Source organism: Chiloscyllium punctatum, chromosome 48 (assembly GCF_047496795.1).
Source record: "Chiloscyllium punctatum isolate Juve2018m chromosome 48, sChiPun1.3, whole genome shotgun sequence".
Lineage (NCBI taxonomy): Eukaryota > Metazoa > Chordata > Chondrichthyes > Orectolobiformes > Hemiscylliidae > Chiloscyllium > Chiloscyllium punctatum.
This window is the reverse complement of record NC_092786.1, coordinates 46,543,165-46,569,807: the sequence shown is the minus strand read 5'-3', so window position 1 is coordinate 46,569,807 and position 26,643 is coordinate 46,543,165. Positions and strand designations below refer to the sequence as shown.

General features: G+C 51.1%; 2 protein-coding genes across 2 annotated transcripts; one reads left to right on the top strand and one right to left on the bottom strand.

Moving 5' to 3' along the window:
- Positions 1–2,145: 2,145 nt before the first annotated feature.
- On the bottom strand, positions 2,146–25,412 carry parp16 (poly (ADP-ribose) polymerase family, member 16). Its single transcript, XM_072565136.1, has 6 exons — positions 25,097–25,412; positions 13,019–13,156; positions 11,059–11,265; positions 10,191–10,362; positions 8,681–8,825; positions 2,146–6,666 (listed from the first exon to the last, which is right to left on the bottom strand). Exons 1-6 carry the CDS (start codon positions 25,280–25,282, stop codon positions 6,522–6,524), a joined length of 993 nt encoding a protein of 330 aa, XP_072421237.1. The 5' UTR covers positions 25,283–25,412; the 3' UTR covers positions 2,146–6,521.
- LOC140468792 (uncharacterized) lies at positions 15,621–24,987 on the top strand (the record flags this gene model as incomplete). Its single annotated transcript, XM_072564813.1, has 6 exons — positions 15,621–15,753; positions 15,936–16,070; positions 17,244–17,348; positions 17,824–17,943; positions 19,346–19,442; positions 24,957–24,987. Coding segments are annotated over 6 exons (621 nt in total), but the record flags the coding sequence as incomplete, so codon positions are not given.
- Positions 25,413–26,643: the final 1,231 nt, after the last annotated feature.

The window sequence follows — 26,643 nt, the reverse complement described above, 5'->3', positions numbered from 1 at the left end:
AAATGCAGCATCCTCTGTGTGAAAAAGTTGTCCCTTAGGTCCCTTTTAAATCTTTCCCCTCTCACCCTGAACCTGTGCATCTAGTTTTGGACTCCCCAGGGAAAAGGTCTTGTCTATTTACCCTATCCACGCCCCTCATGGTATTATAAACTATAAGGTCACCCCTCAGACTCTGAACACTTCAGAGAAAACAGCCCCAACCTGTTCAGCCTCTCTTTGTAGCTCAAACCCAGGCAGCATCCTTGCAAATCTTTTTCTGAATCCTTTCAAGTTTCACAACATCTTTCCTATCGCATGGAGATCAGAATTGCACAGTACCCCCAAAAGTAGCTTCGCCTCCATTAAGCCTGCCACCAATTTCATTTGAATCAGTAAGTCAGTCGGATGGGAAAAATAAGCGTGATGAACAGAGGCAGCAGGTTAAACATAGAAAATAAAATCAGTGTATGGAGAGTTTAGTAGTCAGTCAGAAGTAGGAGGGCAAGGATTATGAGGCATCCAGTACCACCCATATCTTATCAAACGACCAGACAAACTATTGCTCACGATTGAAAAACAAATTACAAACAGGGACCAGTAACAAAAGAGATGACAACAGATAAGTAGCAATGTTGTTCCAATCATATTGGCATGAGTAAGCAATAATCAATAACAGTTAGTTACAGTAGCAACAGCTTGGAAGCATTGCAAATGTACAAACTATGAGGTGACAGTAAAACTGAAAGCAACTATGACCAGTTTAAGAAATGCAAAATCACGCCAAACTCTGTGCGTGTAAAGCAGTCACAGGCAAATATGCATTAAACATAGGCCATGCCAAAATAAAATCAACAATTTTTAAACATGCACAAAGAAATTGCATATTGTAGTCATATAACAACACTTTTTGTGAATGCTCTCATGCATTTTTCACAAGTAGATGATGTGCATCAGATAGGAAACATTTTGTAATTAAGTGCCTCTTGTAGCTTAAACTTAAATGATGTCATTTAACAAACAGTTAGTGCTGGTTTAATCTCTCAGCAGTTCAGCTATTTAGTGAATTAAAAGAATTTCTTCATGCAAAAATATTTTGAAGATGTTGAGAAATCATATCAAATGGCATATATATGTACATATATTAAATAGGAGAGTGCACAGTTATATGGTGATTACAGGCACACAACTTACATTGCAATGAAATCTTTTCAGGCTATGAAAGGGGGAAGTGTTATTTTTAAAATACTGCAGAGACACACCTCGCTGAACTACACACACAAGTATGTATCTGAAATAGTTATTATGACAACGTAAATTTGATGCCATGCTGCTGCACGATCAGTATTTGCAAAATTAGTGTCAGTGTACACGAGGCAGCATTGTAATCAATTGCATATGCATTTGAATCACAATATACATTATTCACACAGATGCTTAGAATTTTGATCTTATGGCATTAGTCCTTACTCTCATTTCACCTAACAGCAACCCCAACTTCAGTTAAGCTATCAGAGGTAGGCATCTCCTTGTCAGAATGGAGAAGGACAAATCATACAAATTCACGCTTCAATTAGGTTAGCATTGCCTAAAAGTTGGGCAGCAATCAGGTGTGGAATAGTCAGTACCTAACTATCTAAGAAAAATGAACACTTAACAAGAAACTTGAGAGCAAGTCAGTCCTCACCTGTTTCAGTTTAAAACTCTTATTCTTCATTTTGGCAGCCATGCACTCAGAGTTAAACACAAGAAAACACTGGAGAAACTCAGCAGGTCTGGCAGCATCTGTAGAAGATTCATACAGAACTCAAAACTTTAGCTCTGTTTCTTCTCCAGACCTGCTAAGCTTCTCCAGCATTGTGTGTTTGTTTCAGATTTTCAGCATCTGCAATATTTTGATTGTATGCACGTTCGGAGATTCCTCCTCTTCCTTACACTGTAAGCTATATACTCAAGAGCGGTAAACTGCTATTTCCGGAGTTCAAAACATTTAGATTTTCTTCAAATATGACATGCGATTGCATGAACACAAGTTAAAATGGCAGGAGGTACTTCTAAGTTTAGAGTAATTGAAACCATAACTAGGTCGATGCTTAATGTGCCCTGAACATAGAAACTGCATTTTTACTACAATTGTAAAGAAATGTGAATTCACTTCAGGAAAAAAAATGCAACAAATGAAGTCTTTATTGGTCATTTCATCTACAACTCTCATCACAATAAAATTACGAACATATTAGTGAAGCATAAAATCACGAGAAAGGCAAACATGAAGCTTATTCCCATGAAAACTAGAGGCAGAACGCAGTTCTTCAAATCATTCATTTTAGTATATAACAGGTTACTTAAGCGAAACAAAAACAGAAATTGCTGGAAAATCTCAGCAGGTTTGGCAGCATCTATGGAGAGAAATCAAGAGTTAATGTTTGGGTCCAGTTTCCCTTCTTCAGGATGCGCCAAAAGGGTCACTGGATCTGAAACCTTAACTCTGATTTCTCTACACAGATGCTGCCAGACCTGCTGAGGTTTTCCAGCAATTTTTGTTTTTGTTTCAGATCTCCAGTATCCGCAATTCTTTCAGGTTTTTTTTTAAAGTAAAAGCTGTACTCAGAGGGCCCAAAGACGCAAGTCCTCTATGGTCTCAGAACAAGCCATAGGGAAGCAGATGGAACTCCCATCAAAAGTGACATACAGTACACAGACAATGAGCACTGAGGGGCTGAGATTCTGTGCCATCGGCAAGCATGTGTTAGGTGAGAGGGAGGTGTCTAGCTCATCACCTTCCCATCCACCTCCAGGTTCACCCTAAGAACAGAGGATGATTGGTTGTCAAAATTGCAGCCCAGCCACCGTATGTTAAAGACAGAGATTGCTAAAGGCTCTCTAGATCTATATATTACACTGCCCATGCATGAGCAGTCAGATAGGAATGGAATTGTTTTTTCTTAAATAAAGGTGTAAAAAACTGTGGAAAGGAGGGGTTATTGTCATTGGAGGGTGCCCCATATGCAGCAGAGGTGCCCCAAGTCCACCATCTGAGAAGATAGCAAGTCCTCCTCATTTCCATCCTGCCCGCATATCTGTTAAAATTCACCCACTAACACCCTCCCAGGGCTGCTATAAAAGGTACAGCTCCAACATTAACATTGCACGACTGCTGAGTGATTCTGCACATACCAATCAGCATGTGGAAGCTACTGTCTCACATAGTTGGGGGAAAAAAAAACTTAAGGGGAGGAAAACCTTTACTGCACATCCTTGGATTAAGCTGGATTGAGAGTTCAGTGTCTTCAATAAGCCTGGCAACCTGGGAGTGCCCGTTACAGGGCACTGGCATGATCAGGATCTTTGGAGCTGACAGCTCCAGAATTTAGGCTTTATCTCACTGAGGGGCCAAAGTCCCACTCAAAGCTCATTTAGCCCGCTTGCCCACAGCAGTACAGAGCAAACTTATAAGTGGCTGCCAGCTTTTCCTTGGGCAGGGAATGGAGTTAATTCATGTCAACATAATTTTGTGCCTCTTTATCTCCCCAAATCCATATCCTTGCTTTTGCCCCATATCCCTCAATACTTTGGTGAACCAATCTCTCAAAATTTAAAATTAACAAGTGATGAAATGCCATTTGCAGAAAGTACTTCAAGCTTCTAGCATACTTGGTGTAAAGCATCTCCTTATTTCACTGTTATAAGGTCTGGCTCTAATTTTTACACTCTGGCCCCTAGCCCTAGTTTACTGAACAGTATAAATAGCATAGACAAAATCAACCATCAAGGTTTCGCTGCTCGTTGGATGCTGCCTGAACTGCTGTGCTCTTCCAGCACCACTAATCCAGTATAAAATCAACCATCAGTTCACCCTAACAATTTGAAAGCTTCAAATAAAATCACCTTTTAACCTTCTATCCAAGGAATAATGACCCTAATCTTCTCTCCTAATTTAAGCGAGTCCATGTCTCCTTATGGTAAATGTACACTGTACTTCCTCCAGAACCAATACATACTGATCAAGGCCTAGTGTGGAGAGGTTCACACATTACTCCAGGTGTGTACTCTGCTTGGTGAGAAATGACTTCTCCCAGTGTACCAGAGTCCTCCAGTTTAACAGAATGTCACTCCATTTGCCTTTTGGATAATTTTCAACACCCGTTCATGACAATTTAATAATTTATTTATCTGGATCCCCAAGTCTCTTTGGAGTTGCATCATTTCTAACTTTTCCACATTTAGAAAATACCATCCTCTATTTGTTATAGATTCAAAATGGATATTCTCATAATTACCTAATGAGAAACTCATTTTACAATTCACTGAATCTAGCAATATCTCTTGGTAATGTAATGATTCCATCTATAGCTTTTGCAAAGTTGCCTGTGTGTCATCAGCAAATTTATATGTAAGGCTTTCTATCCCATCATTCAAGTCTTCAAAAGAAAAATACAGCGAATAGTTTAGACTCCAAAATAGATTCTTGCAGGATACCATAAAGTCATACAGAAAGTGATTCAGTGGTTTACTGATTTAGCAGTGCAAAAATACTGGGGAGTATCTTAAAGCACAAGGTTCAATGTAGGCATTCATTATGAAATACTTGATGATTGTCCTTTTCGTATTGACGAAGGGAACATTGGGTCAGATTTAAATAATCAACGTCATTGTAATTCTGCACATGGGTGAAAAATTAATTTGTTTTCTTCAAATCATCATACTTCTTGATCTATTTCATTTATATTCTTACACCAATGTAAAAGACATATGAAAACAACACCAAGAAGTTTAAAAGCTCCTGGATATGGCCCCATGTTAATTAGTGCAGAGACAAAGGTAGCGTATAGCTTTCCATTATAACTTTTACTAGGGAGTTAGTACAATAGGTTTTAGTAAATAACTAACTGCTGTATTAAATACTCAGAATCTGGAAATATATTTAGAAAATGCTCAAAAGCAAAATACCCAGCCCCTCACCAAAATGAACAGTTTTTTTTACAAAGTAGTATAAATGATAAAAGGTATTTAAGTAACAATTCCCCTTTAAATAAACAAGATACAAAATTTGAGCTATCAAAGACATAACATTGAAATTATACCAGATTCAATATCTAACTGGCAACCAAATATCAAGAAACAGTAAGAATGTGATCTATGCTGAGGTATACTGCAACCGGAACAAAGCAAATAGGCCTGCTTTGATTTGATTTTCGGTGTACTCAATGTTATTAGATGAAGCAGTACTGGAACATAACAATGGAGGGAATCAGTTTGCTAAACATCTCATTTCCTAATTCAAATTTATTGATGCTAGATGGTGGTGTCAACAAAATCTAAAATTACACTTTAGAAAATTTACAGACTGGAAATACTCATTATCCCTGGTATTCCTCCCATAGAACACAAAGAGTATCCCATTAAATTGTGTGATAACTATAATATATATAGATAAATAATCCCCATATGTTGGGTTACAGGAGTGGGTGTTAATGCAAAAGCCATTAAAGCTGCAGGTAACATTGACCAAAATCACTTTAGCGACTCAAAGAAGATAAACTTACTTTACAGGCTAAAAGCTGCCCTTTATATCTGATCTGTTAAACCTTTGGGTTTATACTTAAAAGCAAGAAAGTTTTGACTGCAATTCATGCAGGATACATTTATATTTTGAAAGCTGGTGGGCAAGTTACAATTCTACCGCGTACTAACATCAAATGCCGTATGACATTTCATTCCAAGGATATAAAACGTATAATACAGTACAAAAATTATTCACTGTGCATTTTTTATTGTTCATAGCCCTTGTTTATTCCCTAAGGATTTCACTGTGGAATTTTTGGAAAAGAATGTGGGGAGAACAAACAATGAGCTGGTTACTGGGACACTGCAGCTCTTTTGATGCCAAATATACTATATATAAAACTATTACTGGACAGAATGTATAAAATAGCTTTCTTAAGATATGAGGAAAACCATCTGCTAATGAGACTTGTATCACAGTGGAACAAATAAAGCTTTCCTAATGTTCATATCTTGTAGTTGGGTCACTTCAGGGCCACAATGATGTCTTCTCGCCAACAGCTACCAAGGTCAGAATTTTAAAATGGGCAGTATAACTCCAAATGCAGTGGTTCAAATCGCCTCCAATGTATAGGAGGTGTATTGTCAATAAGATGCACTGGAGATTTCATTTCCATCTTAAGCACTGACTATTTGGTGGGGCCAATGCAAAAGGCATGTGATTAAGCAAAGGGGTGAAAAATCACAGCCTCATGCAAAATTGAAAACAAAACAGCTACATTTCCTAACACAATCAGTCATTACCCATGGGCAAGACAAAGTATAGACTATTCAGAACTAAATATAACCATAACACAGTACAGGAATTCCAAAGTCTAAACAACATTCTTGGCACAGCAATTTGTCTATAGTTTTTTGTAAATTAAATTTTTCTTGGTCCAAACTTGTGCCTTTCTGCAACAGCGGTGTCTAAGGCTTCAGGTAAATAGTGTAGTGCATGTCCATGGTTTTGGGCAGTAAACAACATTGCAGCAACAAACTCATCGCTTTGATTCAAGAAATCGATTCCAGTAATACTGGAAAGTTGGTGAGTTACAGGCACCAATAGCTATCAGCAGCAACAAATACAGCATCATCATTACTATAAAACTATGCCGAGAGATCCAGGATGGTTGCTTTGTGGGTCTGCAACATTAAAACAAAACAGTTATTATTATAATTATATACTATACTTTGCAATGAAAATATCTTTCTAACTTATCCTTTGTTTTTAAAAAATTCAATTTTGAAAATACTTCAGAATGTGACAATAAGTAATTCAAAAGTATGAAATCTTTTATTAGTGTGAAATAAACAAATTAGCTATATATAGAATCAGCTGAACATTTTAAAAACAACAATCGCACTCATGGAGAAATCATTTATTATACATATGGAGAAAGGTCAGAAACTGGAAAATAAAAGAATGAATTTCAATGTCTAAAAGAATGAGAAACATTTCTAATCTTCAGCTGAAGATCATTTCTCTCAACAACAACCTACATATACAAGCTGAATCTTAATAGCAGTGGTTTGCATAGGCAGGGGTATAAGATTCAAATGGGAAACCCAGCAGTACATCACTTGCTGGTGGGGGGTGAAAGTGATTGCCCACACTTGTGCCACTACTGACCCTGGCAGGGGGTGGGGTCATTGAGCAGCTTCAGGGGCCAAAAAGAAACATTTATCTTCTCTTGATGTCATTCTTGCTTTCCGTTGGCTGTCAGATTTCCAAAGGACTAAGTCAGAGGCCGATAGCCTGACTAATATTGAGAGAAAGGCCAATCTGTCATCCAACAATAGACTGTCTGGCCACCTCTTGTCCTGAGACTATTAGCAGCAGATGTGAATTAATTGGATACAGATTAGGATTGGGTTGAAATTCTTAAAGCATGAACATCTAACCCTATTCCAATCAGTCTTTTTTGGGGTGACCCACTCCTTGTTGCCCAGTGTTCATTACCACACCACCTCCACATTTTGCCTCCCTAATTATCAAAGCATCAATGAAACTACCACTTTGACATACCAAGCTTCGGTGTTCCTGCAATTTGTAAAAGATTGCCTCCTGACTGACCAAAATCTCGTCAGTTATGTACTTACAACATAGATGCAGTCATTGGTTGTGTACCCAATCTCTGATTTAAGTATTTTACAAAAGCCTCAATAAATAAATGATTAAACTTCTCAAACTCAGAAAATACAGCAATTAAGACAACTGTTTCACATTATTGAGAAAGCCAAAAGTGACAAATAATGCAACAAAATGGAATATCTTCCATATATTGAATTGGGCACTTTACACCATGTGATGTATTTATCTTCACATCCTTAACATCTGCACCATGTGCAGACATATGCAAACATACTTCACCAAACTTGCTCACATGTATTGTATATGACACAAGTACCGTATATGACACACGTGTCTGATATCTCAATCCATCAACCAACAATTGTATGAGCACCAACATTTTAACTCCAATAGTGCTAGTTAAGATCTAACTAAATATCTCAAGATTTGCCCGACAGAAGTGAAGCCTAAAATGAAGCAATCCCAAAACCCAAACTGGTCATTGCCCGCTGCCATCCAGAAAAGAAAGCTTTTTGAATTCAAGACATTCAAACAATCCCAATAGTGTGGAAGCAGGCCATTTGGCCCATCAAGACCACACCAAATGTCTGAACAGCATCCGACTGACACCCACCCTGCTACCTCCTCCCTGTAAGTCTGCATTTCCTGTGGCTAATCCAACTAGCCTGCACACCCCTACAATCTATGGACATTTTTGCATGGCCAATCCATCTACAGAGGAACCTCAATTATCCAGCAAGATCATGATGCTCAGCTAAACTATGTTATTTAGCATTTGATTATCAGAAACTCAATTAACCAAACAAAATACTACCCGCCTGTGTTCTTCAGATAATCAAGGTTCCTCTGTAAACAGCGCATCTTTGGATTGTGGGAAGAAACCGGAACATCTGGTGGAAACCCACACTGACGTTGGAAGAATGTGCAGACTCCATAGAGACGGTTGCCTGAGGCTGAAACCGAACGGGGTCCCTGGAGCTAAGAAGCAGCAGTGCTAACTACTGAGCCGTGCCACCAACCAGAGGGAGAGCTTTGTGAAGATTCAGTAAAGAAGCTAAATTTTACCTTCTTCGGTGTAATTTCTCAGAATAAATGAGCAGGTATTTTACTCTCAGGAGCTGGTTGTTTGTGACCACAAAGTACTTTTGTGGAACATCGCCACCTTCACTGTTCCGGACCCTTGCTCTTCGGCGATCTATGCCACCAGCGTCTGAAATCAAGAAAACAACATTCACTTAACAAGCATAACAGAGATCCAAAAGTAGATTATTTATGAAGTAAATCCAAGAGAATAATAGGATTTGAACATGTAAATGTCACACATCACCAAGCCCAGGAATTTCCAGACACTTTGGCATAAAACTTGCGGCTGATATTTCTATAGGTGCAGCTGTAATAATGGACCAGATGCTGAAGATTACAATAAAATTTAAATGGTCAGGAACACCCAAGGGAAAAAGATTGATTTGTTTCAAACTCTCCATGTCAAGAGCAATCATTCAGTCCCTCAAGCCTTTTTCATCACTGAATTAAATCACAGTTGATCTGCAGCTCCATTCCATATAACTAACATTGTTCCGTACACTTACAAAAAAAAATAAGTAGCAGGAGTAGGCCATTCAGCCCCTCTTGCTGCACTCCCATTCTATAAGATCATGGATGAATTGTCTCAGGTCTCAATTCCTCTGTCGTGTTCAGCACAGTCCTCAATTGTATTTCAAAAATCTATTCAGCTAAATCGGTCTAGCTCCTCTTTAAATACTTTCAGTTACCTAGCATCCACAACTCTCTGGAGTAGGAAAGTTTAGACATTCACTACCCTCTACAAGATGAAGTACTGAACACTCTGTGGGGTCAAGGTAGGTTGACACTGATAGGTTGTAGGACAGTGCTAAAATAATGTCAGGGACAAGGGCTACTATCTGGCTGTGGGGGCGCAGGCCAGTAGTTAGACTGAACATTACCAGATTGGAGAGTGAGGATAATATTAAACACTGTAAGGGTTGATGCATTTAAAAGCAGGGAAAAAAACTTGGAGACATATCTTCAGTTCACGAACAGGGGACATGGTTTTGTTGGAGATACACTTGGCACACAACCTTCCAACTCCGTTCACACTGGAATCCTTATCAAACCAGGACCAAAAGCTGCAAAGTCTCCAGCATAAAATAGCACGAGTAGTTTAAATCTCAATCAGAGGTGGGTAATCCTTGTTTATCACTGATTATCTAGGCCTATGAAATTAATGTTTCTGGAACCAATAGACCTGATTTGAACAGGTCTGTAAAGGAGCTACAAATCCAAAGTAGTACTTCTCAACATTGTCCAGCTCTAATCTGAGCTCTAATGTATGATCCTTTGCTGAGGATTCCTCAACTGGAGGAAATACTTCCAAATATTTGATTTTCTTTTAATAATCTTTAAATACTTTACTTAGTTCACTGCTTAATCTCCTGCACTCAATTATTAACAGCTGAACGAAAGCAAGCAAAAACAGGTATTTCTGCACAAGAATAATAGTCATGACTCAAACCATTTACAAAATATTTGTGCCAAGATTCAAAACAAATGATACCTTTTCCTTTAACTTGGCATTTAACATCAGGGTGGTCAATGATCTCACAAACTGCAACACAGCTAAGGACAGGTCCCAGAATACTTTGGTGCCAGCCATTACCATGGGGACTGTACAGAAGAGCCAAGCTCAGATCGCTGGTAAGGTAAGTTCCTTCCCCAAACAGAGAGGTCTATGAAGAAAAGAAGGACACAAATAAACTTGGAGTGAGCGAACAAAGTCAAACCAATACTTATATATCCTTCGCAATTCTCTTGAATAGGTATTCAGTGTCAACAGTATGTCGCCACGTGAATTCAGAGTATTATTCAAAAGGAAGATAAACACCAATATTTAGACTGGTTGAACCAAACAACCAGATTCATTGGTGTAATCAAATGCTACTTTGGTGGTGTACTCTTATGATTTTTGTGTCTATTTTAAGATCCAAGGTAAGCACAAAGATGAAAGGTTAGATGTACCACAAAGATGTTGCCCTGGTGTGAGAACAATTAAAAGAGAAAGCAAGATGACATCAAGCCAGGCAGGAATGTGTGAGGGAGAGCACGTGAAAAAGATTGCATGAGGGGAAAAAGTGCACATTGCCAGTTAGAAGTACTCAGTGACTGTGTTGCATGGATCACCCCAGGACAGGGCAGAGGAAAACTAGAGGGAACGACAGGTATCAATGAGTAACTAAACAAATGCATTAATCTATAGTTATCCTGATGCTGTTATTTACACTCCTTTTTTGTGATAAAATGAGAATTAAAGTTTGAATAAATTATTTTTAAGAACTAGTGGAGCTGATTAATGATGGAATGGTCCCTCATGCAAAGTAATCCTTGTAAGCATGTTAATCCATGCAAGAAAACATTGAATTCCTCACCTTGTTTAAATGACACTGTAAACCACAATGAATTATAGAATAAAAATTCTCGAGTCGGCTCCCATGAAATGCATAGATGAGATCTCTGTCTCCTTTGGTTTCCTCAAACTTGGCATTCATCTGATCACAATAGACAATCTCAAACAAGTAGTCTGGGGTAGCAGCAGAGGGAGTTGTGAACCCAGTGAGTTCCTGGATTTCTTCATACTAGAACACAAACAAGAAATTCTGTTGCAAAAAAAATCTAATCGAACAAAGGTTTTTTTTATGGCGATGATGTGGGGGAGTAGGGTGAGACTCCTTCCTATTCTCTCCTCAGAGTCCACAACCATAAGCAGGGTGTTCTCATTAACAGATCTTTATACAACCACTAGCACCACGGTGCAGAGAGATAAACCTTCTGAGCAATCAATCCTCCGATTCCCACTAAGATTTTGCAAAGTAGCAGCCGCTCCTTACTCTCCACTCCACTGGCAAATATGTTAAACTTGCCAACCTACCACGGGGAAAATCATTGCTACGTTTACTGCTTTGAAGGTAAGAGATGGAATTACATGTAAAATTTCAAATTCAAGTTGCACACCATCCAGACATGAAAACCACAACACAAACTTCATCCCGTGAAGTAAAACACATTACTTTTCTACACAAATCATTATGGCTAAAATGGATAATGTACAAACTCTACTTTGAACTCTAACAGAAAATCCTTTGCAGGAACCCAACAGCCATCCCCATGAACCCAGACGTCTGTCAAATCCCATGCTCCACAAAAGGTTAAAAAGTAGTACTCAAACAAGACCACGACCTAACAAGCTTTTTCTTCAATCCAAATGGCCACTAGAACATATATAGTTTGCTGCCTTAATACATCAACCTATTCACCTGTAAGTACTAGCAAAGCTGTCCTGAGATTTTACAAAATGGCAGTGAGTAATCTTTGACGTAAAAGAGTCTTGTTCCCCAATTTCAGTGCTATTTTTAGCTCACTTATTCTGTTAAGTAAATAGGACACACACACAGGGTAACACACAGCTGCAGCAATCAATAAGATCAACAGTCCAGTTCATTAATAAAAGCTCTTTTGACAAAGCAAATTACCAGCAGTGACATCCGAAGTTTAGTTAAAAAGTAACAGAGAATTAAAACACTGAAAACTGAGGAATGAAAGGTTTATTGCTTTTTTTGAAATTCAAAACTGAATCTAAGTGTTATTCTGCAAAATGTCTGGCTACATCCAAATGCAGGATGGCTACACACATCTCTGTACAATTGTAAACTCCCACACTTATACCCAGAAACAGCATATCATGCACGTCACTGTGCACAGTAACTGGTATACCTGCAGTTCTTATGATACGTTTGCAAAACTGCCGTATCAATGACATTTTGCTTCCCAACCTTTCTCCTACAAACACAGCCACGACCTGTATGTTTAGGAGATTGGGTGCACAACAAAAGCAAGAGACTGTTAGAGGATAGTGTGGGAATGATAACTCATTCAGAGCTCCATGGCGGCCATGGCTGCCTCAAGCTCATGACCTCAAAATTGTGGCTTGTACACTTTAAAAGTTTGAGGGAAAGACATTACAGGCTGGTAAGAGTACCTTACGATTTCTGATCCAATAAATGCTGTTATCCAACATATCCTCTAATTCATTCATAGAATATGACCACTGTTGTCAAGAGTTTAATGCCAATCCCTAACCGTCCTTAACAGGGTAGACATCTTATTAAACCACTGCCACTTGTGTGGTGATGATACTCTACTATGCTGCTAGCTAATTCTAACACAGAAACAAAGGAATGGTAACATATTTCCAAGTCTGGATGGTGTGCAACTTGGAGACAAACAGCTGAATTTATACTCATGGGTACAGACAGTCATGACTGTAGAAATTTCAATACCAGCTAAACAACACTTCAAAGTTTTTAATAAATCATTCAGATAGGTTCTTACCCCCTTTTTCCCCAAACTTTTGATGGTTAGGTTTTTTGATAAACAGGCCCAGCTGAGAAGTTCTAAGGTTTTTTTTTGTGGGTTTATTCCAGACTGTAGCAACTGTTTTAGATTTGGCAGATTCTGAGCATCAGCAAGCTGCGAAGAGAGACACACACTGTCAGTTCAAAAACATATCACATCAAATGTTCAGCACAGAGCTTTAACAGTCAGCAGTACCATTAAAAGATCAGAACACAGTTTCCTCTTTGGATGCGATCAAGATCTCTAGTGTAACATGCACTCAAAATTGCATCAGCTTGAGAAGCAGTATTCCACTCCATCCACATCCCCAAACCATTTGCATGTATGCAAAAGCAAAATCTGCCCCAAAAAAGTATACAGTCAGGCAATTTTTTTTCTAAAGGTCACTGTTAAAATATTTAAGAATGATAACTAGATTCAGACTGATTAACACAGATGAAATTGTTTTGAAAAGTGTTATTTTTGGGAAAAATCTGCATCAATCTACCAACTCAGAGTCACTGATCTTCAATTATTGAAAATTAGTTTTAAACCATTTGCTAATTATATCAGTATTCAATAGTCAGATTCCTAGTAAGTTGAAAAAGTTTTTAGTATTTTAGTAATTTAAAAGTATTTTAATTCTGTCCTCATGCTCAAAACAAAACCAGCGTCACTTTTAGCATCCATTTGAAAGCTTACAAACAAGTGGAATTGAAAGACACCTATGAATGATGATTATTTACATTGATTGCAGGCCAACTTTAAACTAATGCTTTTTCAACTTCTGCAGAAGATTCCAAAACTCAACTCTGCTAGCTGTAATATGCATTTAACATTCCACAATGCTTTTGTGGTGCATTTCTAGTGAAATGTCCCATCTTTCTATAAAATACTTTATATTTATCAGCAGTTCAGTGCTTTCCTGGAAAACACACCTAATATCTGCCCTCTGACTGCAACATAGCTCTGTGTAATCTGCCTCTGGGGATGCTCTTCTCTGTGGTAAAACTTCAGACAGTTCCTCAGAAACCAATTATGACTTGTCAAGTTATTTGTCCAACATTACAAAAGCAATTCTGAAGTCCTACCGGACTGGAAATGTTAACTCTTTCTCTCTCCAGAGATGTTGCCAGACCTGCCGAGTTTCTCTATCATTCTGTGTTTGTTACAGGAAATGTTACATTTCACTTCAATTCCGCTACAATTACTGAAGAGTCTACATATGACATGACATTTTCCACTTTAAAACAAAAACAAAATACAGCACTACATACGATATGACATTTTCCACATTTTAAAAAAAAGCAACAAAATACAGCACTGAAAATGGTATAGCTCTAAACTTAGGAACAGTCTATTTACTACTTGTCACTCCTATTAGATAAAACTGCAGCATGCCTTGCTTGGCAAATGAAAGTTCAATTTCTGACTTACAGTATTATTTTAAAATGATACTGAGCACCATTTCTTTCAGAAGTATAACACACTATTCTAAACACAACTTGAGATGTGATGCCAGTGAGCAGAAAGTAATTTGTTTTGCCATGGTCTTTGATTACAGGTCATGTGTCAAACAACTAAAAATTACAATATGTCCACTGAAAGGTACTAATGAGGCTGTGCAGTAACAGAAGCTGGGAATGATCCAAGCTCATCACTGGGATGCCTAATCTACTGAGGAGCCTTCTCCATCCATTGATCAGTCTTGCCTTATACTCAATTCAGCCTGCATCTCTGGCACTATCCTTGCACAGTTCTTTTAATGAGCTGAATTATACAATGCCTGTTGAAGGAGGCTATTTTGCCCATCAGATCCATACTAGCTCTCTGTAAAAGCAGTTAAGCGAGTTGACATCCCCACCCCTACAATTTTTCCTCCACCTTCAAGTACTTTTTCCTGAAACAATTTCAAAGAATTTTTGATCAACCTCCTCAATCACATTAACCATATGGGCACCTTTTGCAAGATTCCCTCTCTCAAGACTGAAGGTTCCTCCAAAATGCCCACAATCCCCCTCAGTCCCACTTCTCCACCCTCAGATTTTACCTCCTTACCACTTACCCCTCACACATCACCCAATCTGCATCCCCACTACAAACCCTCATCACACCAAAGATCCCTCACCAACCCTCCACCTCTCCTCCCCTCATCCCACATTCCTGTCCTTCCCAGTCTCCTCACCCACACCTCCCTCTTCCCCTCATCATTTGTTCCCACCTCAGCTACATTGTGCCCTTCACCCACCCACTACCCCTTGCCCCAACCCCTCTCATCCCCTCACCCACACCACCTTCCACCCACTTCCTATCCCATCCTTCCCAACTTTCCTCTCCTCACACGCAACCTCCCTCACCTGCATTCTCCACCCTCCTCCCCTCCCTCACTCCACATTCTTTTCTCCCCATCTTCCTCCCTCCCCTGACTACCCACTCCTCTGCAACATCAAATCCCCTTCCTCCACCACCACCCAATTTCGGCCCCTTCCCCCCCCAACTCTCATCGTCCTCCTCCACCCCCTGACCCTCGTCCCCTTCTCCTTCCCCATTCTCGTCATCCTCCTCCACCCCCCCACCCTCGACCCCTGCCCCTTCCCCACTCTTGTCGTCGTCCTCCTCCTCCACCCCCCCTCAATCCTCGTCCCCTTCCCCGTCACAACTCTCGTCCTCCTCCTCCACACCCCCTCAATCCTCGTCCCCTTCGCCCTCCCAACTCTCGTCCCCCTCTTCCAGCCCCCCCCCACCCTCGTCCCCTTCCCCCTCCCAACTCTCGTCCTCCTCTTCTACTCCCCCACCCTCGACCCCTCCCCCTCCCAACTCTCGTCCCCCTCCCCCTTCCCCTGCCCCTCCCGACTCTTGGCCTCCTCCCAACTCTCGTCCCATTCCCCCTCCCCCTGCCCCTCCCGACACTCAGCCACCTCCCAACTCTCGTCCACCTCCCCCTCCCCGTCACGACTCTCGGCGTCCTCCATCATCCCCCACCCTCGTCCCCCTCCCCGTCACTACTCTCGCCGTCCTCCATCGTCCCCCACCCTCGTCCCCCTCCCCCGTCACGACTCTCGCCGTCCTCCATCGTCCCCCACCCTCGTCCCCCTCCCCCGTCACGACTCTCGCCATCCTCCATCGTCCCCCACCCTCGTCCCCCTCCCCCGTCACGACTCTCGCCGTCCTCCATCGTCCCCCTCCCCCGTCACGACTCTCGCCGTCCTCCATCGTCCCCCACCCTCGTCCCCCTCCCCCGTCACGACTCTCGCCGTCCTCCATCGTCCCCCACCCTCGTCCCCCTCCCCCGTCACGACTCTCGCCGTCCTCCATCGTCCCCCACCCTCGTCCCCCTCCCCGGTCACGACTCTCGCCGTCCTCTTCCACGCCCCCTCATTCTCCTCTTCCACCGCTCCCCCACCCTTGTCCCCCTCCCAACTCTCGTTCCCCTCCCCCCCCATCTCTCATCCCCCTCCCCCCCAACTCTCGTCCCCCACCCTCGTCCCCCTCCCCATCACGACTCTCGGCCTCCTCCCAACTCTCGTCCCATTCCCCCTCCCCCGCCCCTCCCGACACTCGGCCTCCTCCCAACTCTCGTCCCCCTCCCCCTCCCCGTCACGACTCTCGGCGTCCTCCATCGTCCCCCACCCTCGTCCCCCTCCCCGTCACTACTCTCACCGTCCTCCATCGTCCCCCACCCTCGTCCCCCTCCCCGTCACTACTCTCACCGTCCTCCATCGTCCCCCACCCTCGTCCCCCTCCCCGTCACGACTCTCGCCGTCCTCCATCGTCCCCCTCCCCCGTCACGACTCTCGCCGTCCTCCATCGTCCCCCTCCCCCGTCACGACTCTCGCCGTCCTCCATCGTCCCCCTCCCCCGTCACGACTCTCGCCGTCCTCCATCGTCCCCATCCCCCGTCACGACTCTCGCCGTCCTCCATCGTCCCCCACCCTCGTCCCCCTCCCCCGTCACGACTCTCGCCGTCCTCCATCGTCCCCCTCCCCCATCACGACTCTCGCCGTCCTCCATCGTCCCCCTCCCCCATCACGACTCTCGCCGTCCTCCATCGTCCCCCACCCTCGTCCCCCTCCCCCGTCACGACTCTCGCCGTCCTCTTCCACGCCCCCCCCATCCTCATCCTCCTCTTCCACCGCTCCCCCACCCTTGTCCCCCTCCCAACTCTTGTTCCCCTCCCCCCCCATCTATCATCCCCCTCCCCCCCAACTCTCGTCCCCCTCCCCGTCACGACTCTCGGCCTCCTCCCAACTCTCGTCTCCCTCCCCCTCCCCGTCACGACTCTCGGCCTCCTCCCAACACTCGTCCCCCACCCTCGCCCCCCTCCCCCGTCACGACTCTCGTCGTCCTCCTCCACGCCCCCCCCATTCTCGTCCTCCGCTTCCACCGCCCCCCCACCCTCATCCCCCTCCCCCCGCCCACCCACTCTCGTCCCCCTCCCCCCCCACAACTCTCGTCCCCCTACCCCCCCACAACTCTCGTCCCCCTCCCCCCCCCACAACTCTCGTCGTCCTCCTCCACGCCCCCCCACCCTCGTCCCCCTCCCAACTCTCGTCGTCCTCCTCCACGCCCCCCCCACCCTCGTCCCCCTCCCCCCAACTCTCGTCGTCCTCCTCCACGCCCCTACCCTCGTTCCCCTTCCCCCAACTCTCGCCGTCGTCCTCCATGCCCCCCACCCTCGTCGTCCTCCTCCACGCCCCCCCCCACCCTCGTCCCCCTCCCCCCCAACTCTCGTCGTCCTCCTCCACGCCCCTACCCTCGTTCCCCTTCCCCCAACTCTCGCCGTCGTCCTCCATGCCCCCCACCCTCGTCGTCCTCCTCCACGCCCCCCCGACCCTCGTCGTCCTCCTCCACGCCCCCCCCACCCTCGTCGTCCTCCTCCTCCACGCCCCCCCACCCTCGTCCCCCTCCCCCTCCCAACTCTCGTCGTCCTCCTCCACGCCCCCCCCACCCTCGTCCCCCTCCCCCTCCCAACTCTCGTCGTCCTTCTCCACGCCCCCCCCCACCCTCGTCCCCCTCCCCCTCCCAACTCTCGTCGTCCTTCTCCACGCCCACCCACCCTCGTCCCCCTCCCCCTCCCAACTCTCGTCGTCCTTCTCCACGCCTCCCCCCAGCCTCGTCCCCCTCCCCCTCCCAACTCTCGTCGTCCTCCTCCACGCCCCCCCCCCCACCCTCGTCCCCCTCCCAACTCTCGTCGTCCTCCTCCACGCCCCCCTACCCTTGTCCCCATCCCCCTCCCAACTCTCGCCCACCTCCTTCACCCCCCCTCGTCCCTTTCCCCCACCCAACTCTCGCCCGCCTCTTCCCCCCTCAACTCTCGTCCTCCTCCTCCACGCCCCTACCCTCGTTCCCCTTCCCCCAACTCTCGTCGTCGTCCTGCACGCCCCCCCACCCCCGTCGTCCTCCTCCACGCCCCCCCCGACCCTCGTCGTCCTCCGCCACGCCCCCCCCCCGACCCTCGTCGTCCTCCTCCACGCCCCCCCCGACCCTCGTCGTCCTCCTCCACGCCCCGCCCGACCCTCGTCGTCCTCCTCCACGCCCCCCCCGACCCTCGTCGTCCTCCTCCACGCCCCCCCACGCCCCCCACCCTCGTCGTCTTCCTCCACGCCCCCCCGACCCTCGTCGTCCTCCTCCACGCCCCCCCCCGACCCTCGTCGTCGTCCTCCTCCACGCCACCCCCGACCCTCGTCGTCCTCCTCCACGCCCCCCCCGACCCTCGTCGTCCTCCTCCACGCCCCCCCCCGACCCTCGTCGTCGTCCTCCTCCACGCCACCCCCGACCCTCGTCGTCCTCCTCCACGCCCCCCCCGACCCTCGTCGTCCTCCTCCACGCCCCCCCCGACCCTCGTCGTCCTCCTCCACGCCCCCCCCAACCCTCGTCGTCCTCCTCCACACCCCCCTACCCTTGTCCCCCTCCCCCTCCCAACTCTCGCCCTCCTCCTCCAACCCCCTCGTCCCTCTCCCCCCCAACTCTCATCGTCCTCCTCCACCCCCCCCTCGTCCCTCTCCCCCCAACTCTCGTCGTCCTCCCCCACCCGCCCCGTCCTTCTCCCCCACCCAACCCTCGCCCTCCTCCTCCACTCCCCTCGTCCCTCTCCCCCACCCAACTCTCGCCCTCCTCTTGCCCCCCCCACCCTCGTCCCCCTCCCCCCCAACTCTCGTCGTTCTCCTCCACCCCCCCACCCTCGTCCCCCTCCCCCTCCCAACTCCCGTCGTCCTCCTCCACGCCCCCCACCCTCGTCCCCCTCCCGTCGTCCTTCTCCACGCCCCCCCCCACCCTCGTCCCCCTCCCCCTCCCGTCGTCCTTCTCCACGCCCCCCCCAACCCTCATCCCCCTCCCAACTCTCGTCGTCCTCCTCCACGCCCCCCCCACCCTCGTCCCCCTCCCAACTCTCGTCGTCCTCCTCCACGCCACCCCCACCCTCGTCCCCCTCCCCCTCCCAACTCTCGCCGTCCTCCTCCACGCCCACCCTCGTCCCCCTCCCCCTCCCAACTCTCGTCCCCCACCCTCGTCCCCCTCCCCATCACGACTCTCGGCCTCCTCCCAACTCTCGTCCCATTCCCCCTCCCCCGCCCCTCCCGACACTCGGCCTCCTCCCAACTCTCGTCCCCCTCCCCCTCCCCGTCACGACTCTCGGCGTCCTCCATCGTCCCCCACCCTCGTCCCCCTCCCCGTCACTACTCTCACCGTCCTCCATCGTCCCCCACCCTCGTCCCCCTCCCCGTCACTACTCTCACCGTCCTCCATCGTCCCCCACCCTCGTCCCCCTCCCCGTCACGACTCTCGCCGTCCTCCATCGTCCCCCTCCCCCGTCACGACTCTCGCCGTCCTCCATCGTCCCCATCCCCCGTCACGACTCTCGCCGTCCTCCATCGTCCCCCACCCTCGTCCCACTCCCCGTCACGACTCTCGCCGTCCTCCATCGTCCCCCTCCCCCGTCACGACTCTCGCCGTCCTCCATCATCCCCCTCCCCCATCACGACTCTCGCCGTCCTCCATCGTCCCCCACCCTCGTCCCCCTCCCCCGTCACGACTCTCGCCGTCCTCTTCCACGCCCCCCCCATCCTCATCCTCCTCTTCCACCGCTCCCCCACCCTTGTCCCCCTCCCAACTCTTGTTCCCCTCCCCCCCCATCTATCATCCCCCTCCCCCCCAACTCTCGTCCCCCTCCCCGTCACGACTCTCGGCCTCCTCCCAACTCTCGTCCCCCTCCCCCTCCCCGTCACGACTCTCGGCCTCCTCCCAACACTCGTCCCCCACCCTCGTCCCCCTCCCCCGTCACGACTCTCGTCGTCCTCCTCCACGCCCCCCCCATCCTCGTCCTCCGCTTCCACCGCCCCCCCACCCTCATCCCCCTCCCCCCGCCCACCCACTCTCGTCCCCCTCCCCCCCCCACAACTCTCGTCCCCCTCCCCCCCCCCACAACTCTCGTCCCCCTCCCCCCCCCACAACTCTCGTCGTCCTCCTCCACGCCCCCCCACCCTCGTCCCCCTCCCAACTCTCGTCGTCCTCCTCCACGCCCCCCCCACCCTCGTCCCCCTCCCCCCAACTCTCGTCGTCCTCCTCCACGCCCCTACCCTCGTTCCCCTTCCCCCAACTCTCGCCGTCGTCCTCCATGCCCCCCACCCCCGTCGTCCTCCTCCACGCCCCCCCCACCCTCGTCCCCCTCCCCCCCAACTCTCGTCGTCCTCCTCCACGCCCCTACCCTCGTTCCCCTTCCCCCAACTCTCGCCGTCGTCCTCCATGCCCCCCACCCTCGTCGTCCTCCTCCACGCCCCCCCGACCCTCGTCGTCCTCCTCCACGCCCCCCCCACCCTCGTCGTCCTCCTCCTCCACGCCCCCCCACCCTCGTCCCCCTCCCCCTCCCAACTCTCGTCGTCCTCCTCCACGCCCCCCCCACCCTCGTCCCCCTCCCCCTCCCAACTCTCGTCGTCCTCCTCCACGCCCCCCCCACCCTCGTCGTCCTCCTCCTCCACGCCCCCCCACCCTCGTCCCCCTCCCCCTCCCAACTCTCGTCGTCCTCCTCCACGCCCCCCCCACCCTCGTCCCCCTCCCCCTCCCAACTCTCGTCGTCCTTCTCCACGCCTCCCCCCAGCCTCGTCCCCCTCCCCCTCCCAACTCTCGTCGTCCTCCTCCACGCCCCCCCCCACCCTCGTCCCCCTCCCAACTCTCGTCGTCCTCCTCCACGCCCCCCCCACCCTCGTCCCCCTCCCCCCCAACTCTCGTCGTCCTCCTCCACGCCCCTACCCTCGTTCCCCTTCCCCCAACTCTCGCCGTCGTCCTCCATGCCCCCCACCCTCGTCGTCCTCCTCCACGCCCCCCCGACCCTCGTCGTCCTCCTCCACGCCCCCCCCACCCTCGTCGTCCTCCTCCTCCACGCCCCCCCACCCTCGTCCCCCTCCCCCTCCCAACTCTCGTCGTCCTCCTCCACGCCCCCCCCACCCTCGTCCCCCTCCCCCTCCCAACTCTCGTCGTCCTCCTCCACGCCCCCCCCACCCTCGTCGTCCTCCTCCTCCACGCCCCCCCACCCTCGTCCCCCTCCCCCTCCCAACTCTCGTCGTCCTTCTCCACACCCACCCACCCTCGTCCCCCTCCCCCTCCCAACTCTCGTCGTCCTTCTCCACGCCTCCCCCCAGCCTCGTCCCCCTCCCCCTCCCAACTCTCGTCGTCCTCCTCCACGCCCCCCCCCACCCTCGTCCCCCTCCCAACTCTCGTCGTCCTCCTCCACGCCCCCCCACCCTCGTCCCCCTCCCCCTCCCAACTCTCGTCGTCCTTCTCCACACCCACCCACCCTCGTCCCCCTCCCCCTCCCAACTCTCGTCGTCCTCCTCCACGCCCCCCCCCACCCTCGTCCCCCTCCCAACTCTCGCCCACCTCCTTCACCCCCCCTCGTCCCTTTCCCCCACCCAACTCTCGCCCGCCTCTTCCCCCCTCAACTCTCGTCCTCCTCCTCCACGCCCCTACCCTCGTTCCCCTTCCCCCAACTCTCGTCGTCGTCCTGCACGCCCCCCCACCCCCGTCGTCCTCCTCCACGCCCCCCCCGACCCTCGTCGTCCTCCTCCACGCCCCCCCCACGCCCCCCACCCTCGTCGTCCTCCTCCACTCGCCCCCGACCCTCGTCGTCTTCCTCCACGCCCCCCCGACCCTCGTCGTTCTCCTCCACGCCCCCCCCCCGACCCTCGTCGTCGTCCTCCTCCACGCCACCCCCGACCCTCGTCGTCCTCCTCCACGCCCCCCCCGACCCTCGTCGTCCTCCTCCACGCCCCCCCCGACCCTCGTCGTCCTCCTCCACGCCCCCCCCCGACCCTCGTCGTCGTCCTCCTCCACGCCACCCCCGACCCTCGTCGTCGTCCTCCTCCACGCCCCCCCCGACCCTCGTCGTCGTCCTCCTCCACGCCCCCCCCGACCCTCGTCGTCCTTCTCCACGCCCCCCCCGACCCTCGTCGTCCTCCTCCACGCCCCCCCCGACCCTCGTCGTCCTCCTCCACGCCCCCCCCGACCCTCGTCGTCCTCCTCCACGCCCCCCCCCGACCCTCGTCGTCGTCCTCCTCCACGCCACCCCCGACCCTCGTCGTCCTCCTCCACGCCCCCCCCGACCCTCGTCGTCCTCCTCCACGCCCCCCCCAACCCTCGTCGTCCTCCTCCACGCCCCCCCCCGACCCTCGTTGTCCTCCTCCACGCCCCCCCCCGACCCTCGTCGTCCTCCTCCACGCCCCCCCCGACCCTCGTCCCCCTCCCAACTCTCGTCGTCCTCCTCCACACCCCCCTACCCTTGTCCCCCTCCCAACTCTCGCCCTCCTCCTCCAACCCCCTCGTCCCTCTCCCCCCCAACTCTCATCGTCCTCCTCCACCCCCCCCTCGTCCCTCTCCCCCCAACTCTCGTCGTCCTCCCCCACCCGCCCCGTCCTTCTCCCCCACCCAACCCTCGCCCTCCTCCTCCACTCCCCTCGTCCCTCTCCCCCACCCAACTCTCGCCCTCCTCTTGCCCCCCCCACCCTCGTCCCCCTCCCCCCCAACTCTCGTCGTTCTCCTCCACCCCCCCACCCTCGTCCCCCTCCCACTCCCAACTCTCGTCGTCGTCCTCCTCCACGCCCCCCCACCCTCGTCCCCCTCCCCCTCCCAACTCCCGTCGTCCTCCTCCACGCCCCCCACCCTCGTCCCCCTCCCGTCGTCCTTCTCCACGCCCCCCCCCACCCTCGTCCCCCTCCCCCTCCCGTCGTCCTTCTCCACGCCCCCCCCAACCCTCATCCCCCTCCCAACTCTCGTCGTCCTCCTCCACGCCCCCCCCACCCTCGTCCCCCTCCCAACTCTCGTCGTCCTCCTCCACGCCCCCCCACCCTCGTCCCCCTCCCAACACTCGTCGTCCTCCTCCACGCCCCCCTACCCTTGTCCCCCTCCCCCTCCCAACTCTCGCCCTCCTCCTCCACCCCCCCTCGTCCCCCTCCTCCCAACTCTCGTCGTCCTCCTCCACGCCACCCCCACCCTCGTCCCCCTCCCCCTCCCAACTCTCGTCGTCCTCCTCCACGCCCACCCTCGTCCCCCTCCCCCTCCCAACTCTCGTCCTCCTCCTCCACGCCCCCCCTCGTCCCTCTCCCCCCCAACTCTCGTCGTCCTCCTCCACCCCCCCCTCGTCCCTCTCCCCCCAACTCTCGTCGTCCTCCTCCACCCCCCCCCATCGTCCCTCTCCCCCCCAACTCTCGTCGTCCTCCTCCACCCCCCCCCGTCGTCCCTCTCCCCCCCAACTCTCGTCGTCCTCCTCCACCCCCCCCGTCGTCCCTCTCCCCCCCAACTCTCGTCGTCCTCCTCCACCCCCCCCCGTCGTCCCTCTCCCCCCCCACCCTCGCCGTCCTCCTCCACCCCCCCCCCACCCTCGTCCCCCTCCCAACTCTCATCGTCCTCCTCCACGCCACCCCCACCCTCGTCCCCCTCCCCCTCCCAACTCTCGTCGTCCTCCTCCACGCCCCCCCTCGTCCCTCTCCCCGCCAACTCTCGTCGTCCTCCTCCACCCCCCCCCTCGTCCCCCTCCCAACTCTCGTCGTCCTCCTCCACGCCACCCCCACCCTCGTCCCCCTCCCCCTCCCAACTCTCGTCGTCCTCCTCCACCCCCCCCGTCGTCCCTCTCCCCCCCCACCCTCGCCGTCCTCCTCCACCCCCCCCAACCCTCGTCCCCCTCCCAACTCTCATCGTCCTCCTCCACGCCACCCCCCACCCTCGTCCCCCTCCCCCTCCCAACTCTCGTCGTCCTCCTCCACGCCCCCCCTCGTCCCTCTCCCCCCCAACTCTCGTCGTCCTCCTCCACCCCCCCGTCGTCCCTCTCCCCCCCAACTCTCGTCGTCCTCCTCCACCCCCCCCGTCGTCCCTCTCCCCCCCCAACTCTCGTCGTCCTCCTCCACCCCCCCCGTCGTCCCTCTCCCCCCCAACTCTCGTCGTCCTCCTCCAACCCCCCCCGGTCGTCCCTCTCCCCCCCACCCTCGTCGTCCTCCTCCACCCCCCCCCCGTCGTCCCTCTCCCCCCCCACCCTCGCCGTTCTCCTCCACCCTCGTCCCCCTCCCAACTCTCGTCGTCCTCCTCCACGCCACCCCCACCCTCGTCCCCCTCCCCCTCCCAACTCTCGTCGTCCTCCTCCACGCCACCCCCACCCTCGTCCCCCTCCCCCTCCCAACTCTCGTCGTCCTCCTCCACGCCCCCCAAACTCTCGTCGTCCTCCTCCACCCCCCCCCTCGTCCGTCCCCCTCCCAACTCTCGTCGTCCCCCTCCCAACTCTCGTCGTTCCCCTCCCCCTCCCCCTCCCAACTCTCGCCCTCCTCTTCCACCCCCCCACCCTCGTCCCCCTCCCCCTCCCAACTCTCGTCCCCCTCCAACTCTCTCCACCCCCCCTCCCCAAAAAAACCTGGTCTTCTGGATTATAACCAGGAAGTAGACCTTTGTTCTCCAAAAGATCTTTACAACATTTCATCATATATGGATGAAGGAATAGAAACGTATGAAGTTAAAAATCCCACAACACCTCCCCCACCCCCCCACACAAAACCTCTCACCCTCCCCTTCCCCTGAACTCTCACCCCCTCCCCCCCTCACCAGGCCATCGAAGTCCTTGTAGTCCCCGCTGTAGTAAGAGGCCGGGAAGGGCCTCAGTACCGAGTCCCGGCGGTAGCTCTGCAGGGCCGACATGAAGAGGCTGCACCTGAGGTCGGCGGCCAGGAGGTCCCTCCTGACACTCTCCTCCGCGGTGTCCCCCGGGCGCAGGGCCCGGGCCTCGGGCATCCTCCTCCACCGCCCCCCGCCCCTCAACCCAATAAAAAAAAATATATAAAATAAAACCTTCGGAACTGAACAAACCAAACCGCTTCCCTTCAGAGCCCTGCAGCTGTGAGCAAGTGTCAGCCTGAGGGGGAGACACTTCCGGATCCGGGTCAGGACCCCCCCCCCCCCCATCACCATGGTTACCACAACCCTATTACCACCAATTCATCATTTATTTATTCATTATTCCCTAAAAATAACAGCTTTGCTGAGAGGAGGACTGGCTAATGTTCACCTTCATGCAAGACTATACTTACAACAAAAGTCCAACTAATTGCCAATCTATGTTTACATTTCTATGTTAGTCATGATTTGGAGATGCCAGTGTTGGACTGGGGTGTATGAAGTTAAAAATCACATAACCTGGTGTTGTGTGATTTTCTTTTAACTTTATACATTTCTATTCCTTCATCCATATATGACGAAATGCTGTGACTCTTGTAAAAAATCTTTGGAGAACTACTTCCTGGTTGTAATCCAGGAGACCAAGTGGTGAAGGATAGAACTGGAACCAATACTTGCAGCATTTATTTATAGATCCCCTGGCGGGGGTGGGAGCACACAACTAGAGGTGTAGACAGGAAAGATTTAAAAGGGATCTCGGGACAACTTTTTCATGCAGAGGGTGGTGTGTGTTTGGAAACAAGCTGCCAGAGGAAGTGGGTGGAGGCTGGTACAACTACAACATTTAAAAGGCATCTGGATAGGTGTATGAAAATGTGGGATATAGGTAAAGTAGTGTTACTTCTGCAATCATAATTAATTATGCAAGGTAAATGAACTCACATCAGTGTATAATTGTTTCGACCAAGAGCTCAGTCAACAAGTGAAAACTCTGTGAAGGAAATATATGTGTTTTTGTATTAGCTAAAATGTGCATACAAGAATGAAATGTGCCTGCAAACAATGGTAGATGTAACAGACAAATAGATAAGATGTTGTAAGGATGTAGGTTAAGCCAGATATGCTTGTACGAACAGTAGTTATACGCATCTGTTTCCCATTCCTGCAAAAACAAAAAACAAAAAACAAACAAATGATCGGCACGGTGGCACAGTGGTTAGCACTACTGCCTCACAGCGCCAGAGACCTGGGTTCAATTCCCGCCTCAGGTGACTGACTGTGTGGAGTTTGCACATTCTCTCCGTGTCTGCGTGGGTTTCCTCCGGGTGCTCCGGTTTCCTCCCACAGTCCAAAAAAAAATGTGCAGGTTAGGTGAATTGGCCACGCTAAATTGCCCGTAGTGTTAGGTGTAGGGGAGTGGGTCTGGGTGGGTGCGCTTCGGCGGGTCAGTGTGGACTTGTTGGGCCGAAGGGCCTGTT

What these genes read in the sequence shown, in the direction of transcription:
- parp16 (XM_072565136.1), bottom strand. Translation starts at nt 25,282, where the DNA reads ATGCCCGAGGCCCGGGCCCTGCGCCCGGGGGACACCGCGGAGGAGAGT. An exon ending in TACAGTGTCATTTAAACAAG is followed by an intron (nt 10,363 to 11,058) that starts GTGAGGAATTCA and finishes TTTTCTTCATAG; the next exon opens with ACCTCTCTGTTTGGGGAAGG. An exon ending in ATGCCAAGTTAAAGGAAAAG is followed by an intron (nt 8,826 to 10,190) that starts GTATCATTTGTT and finishes TCTTGATTTCAG; the next exon opens with ACGCTGGTGGCATAGATCGC.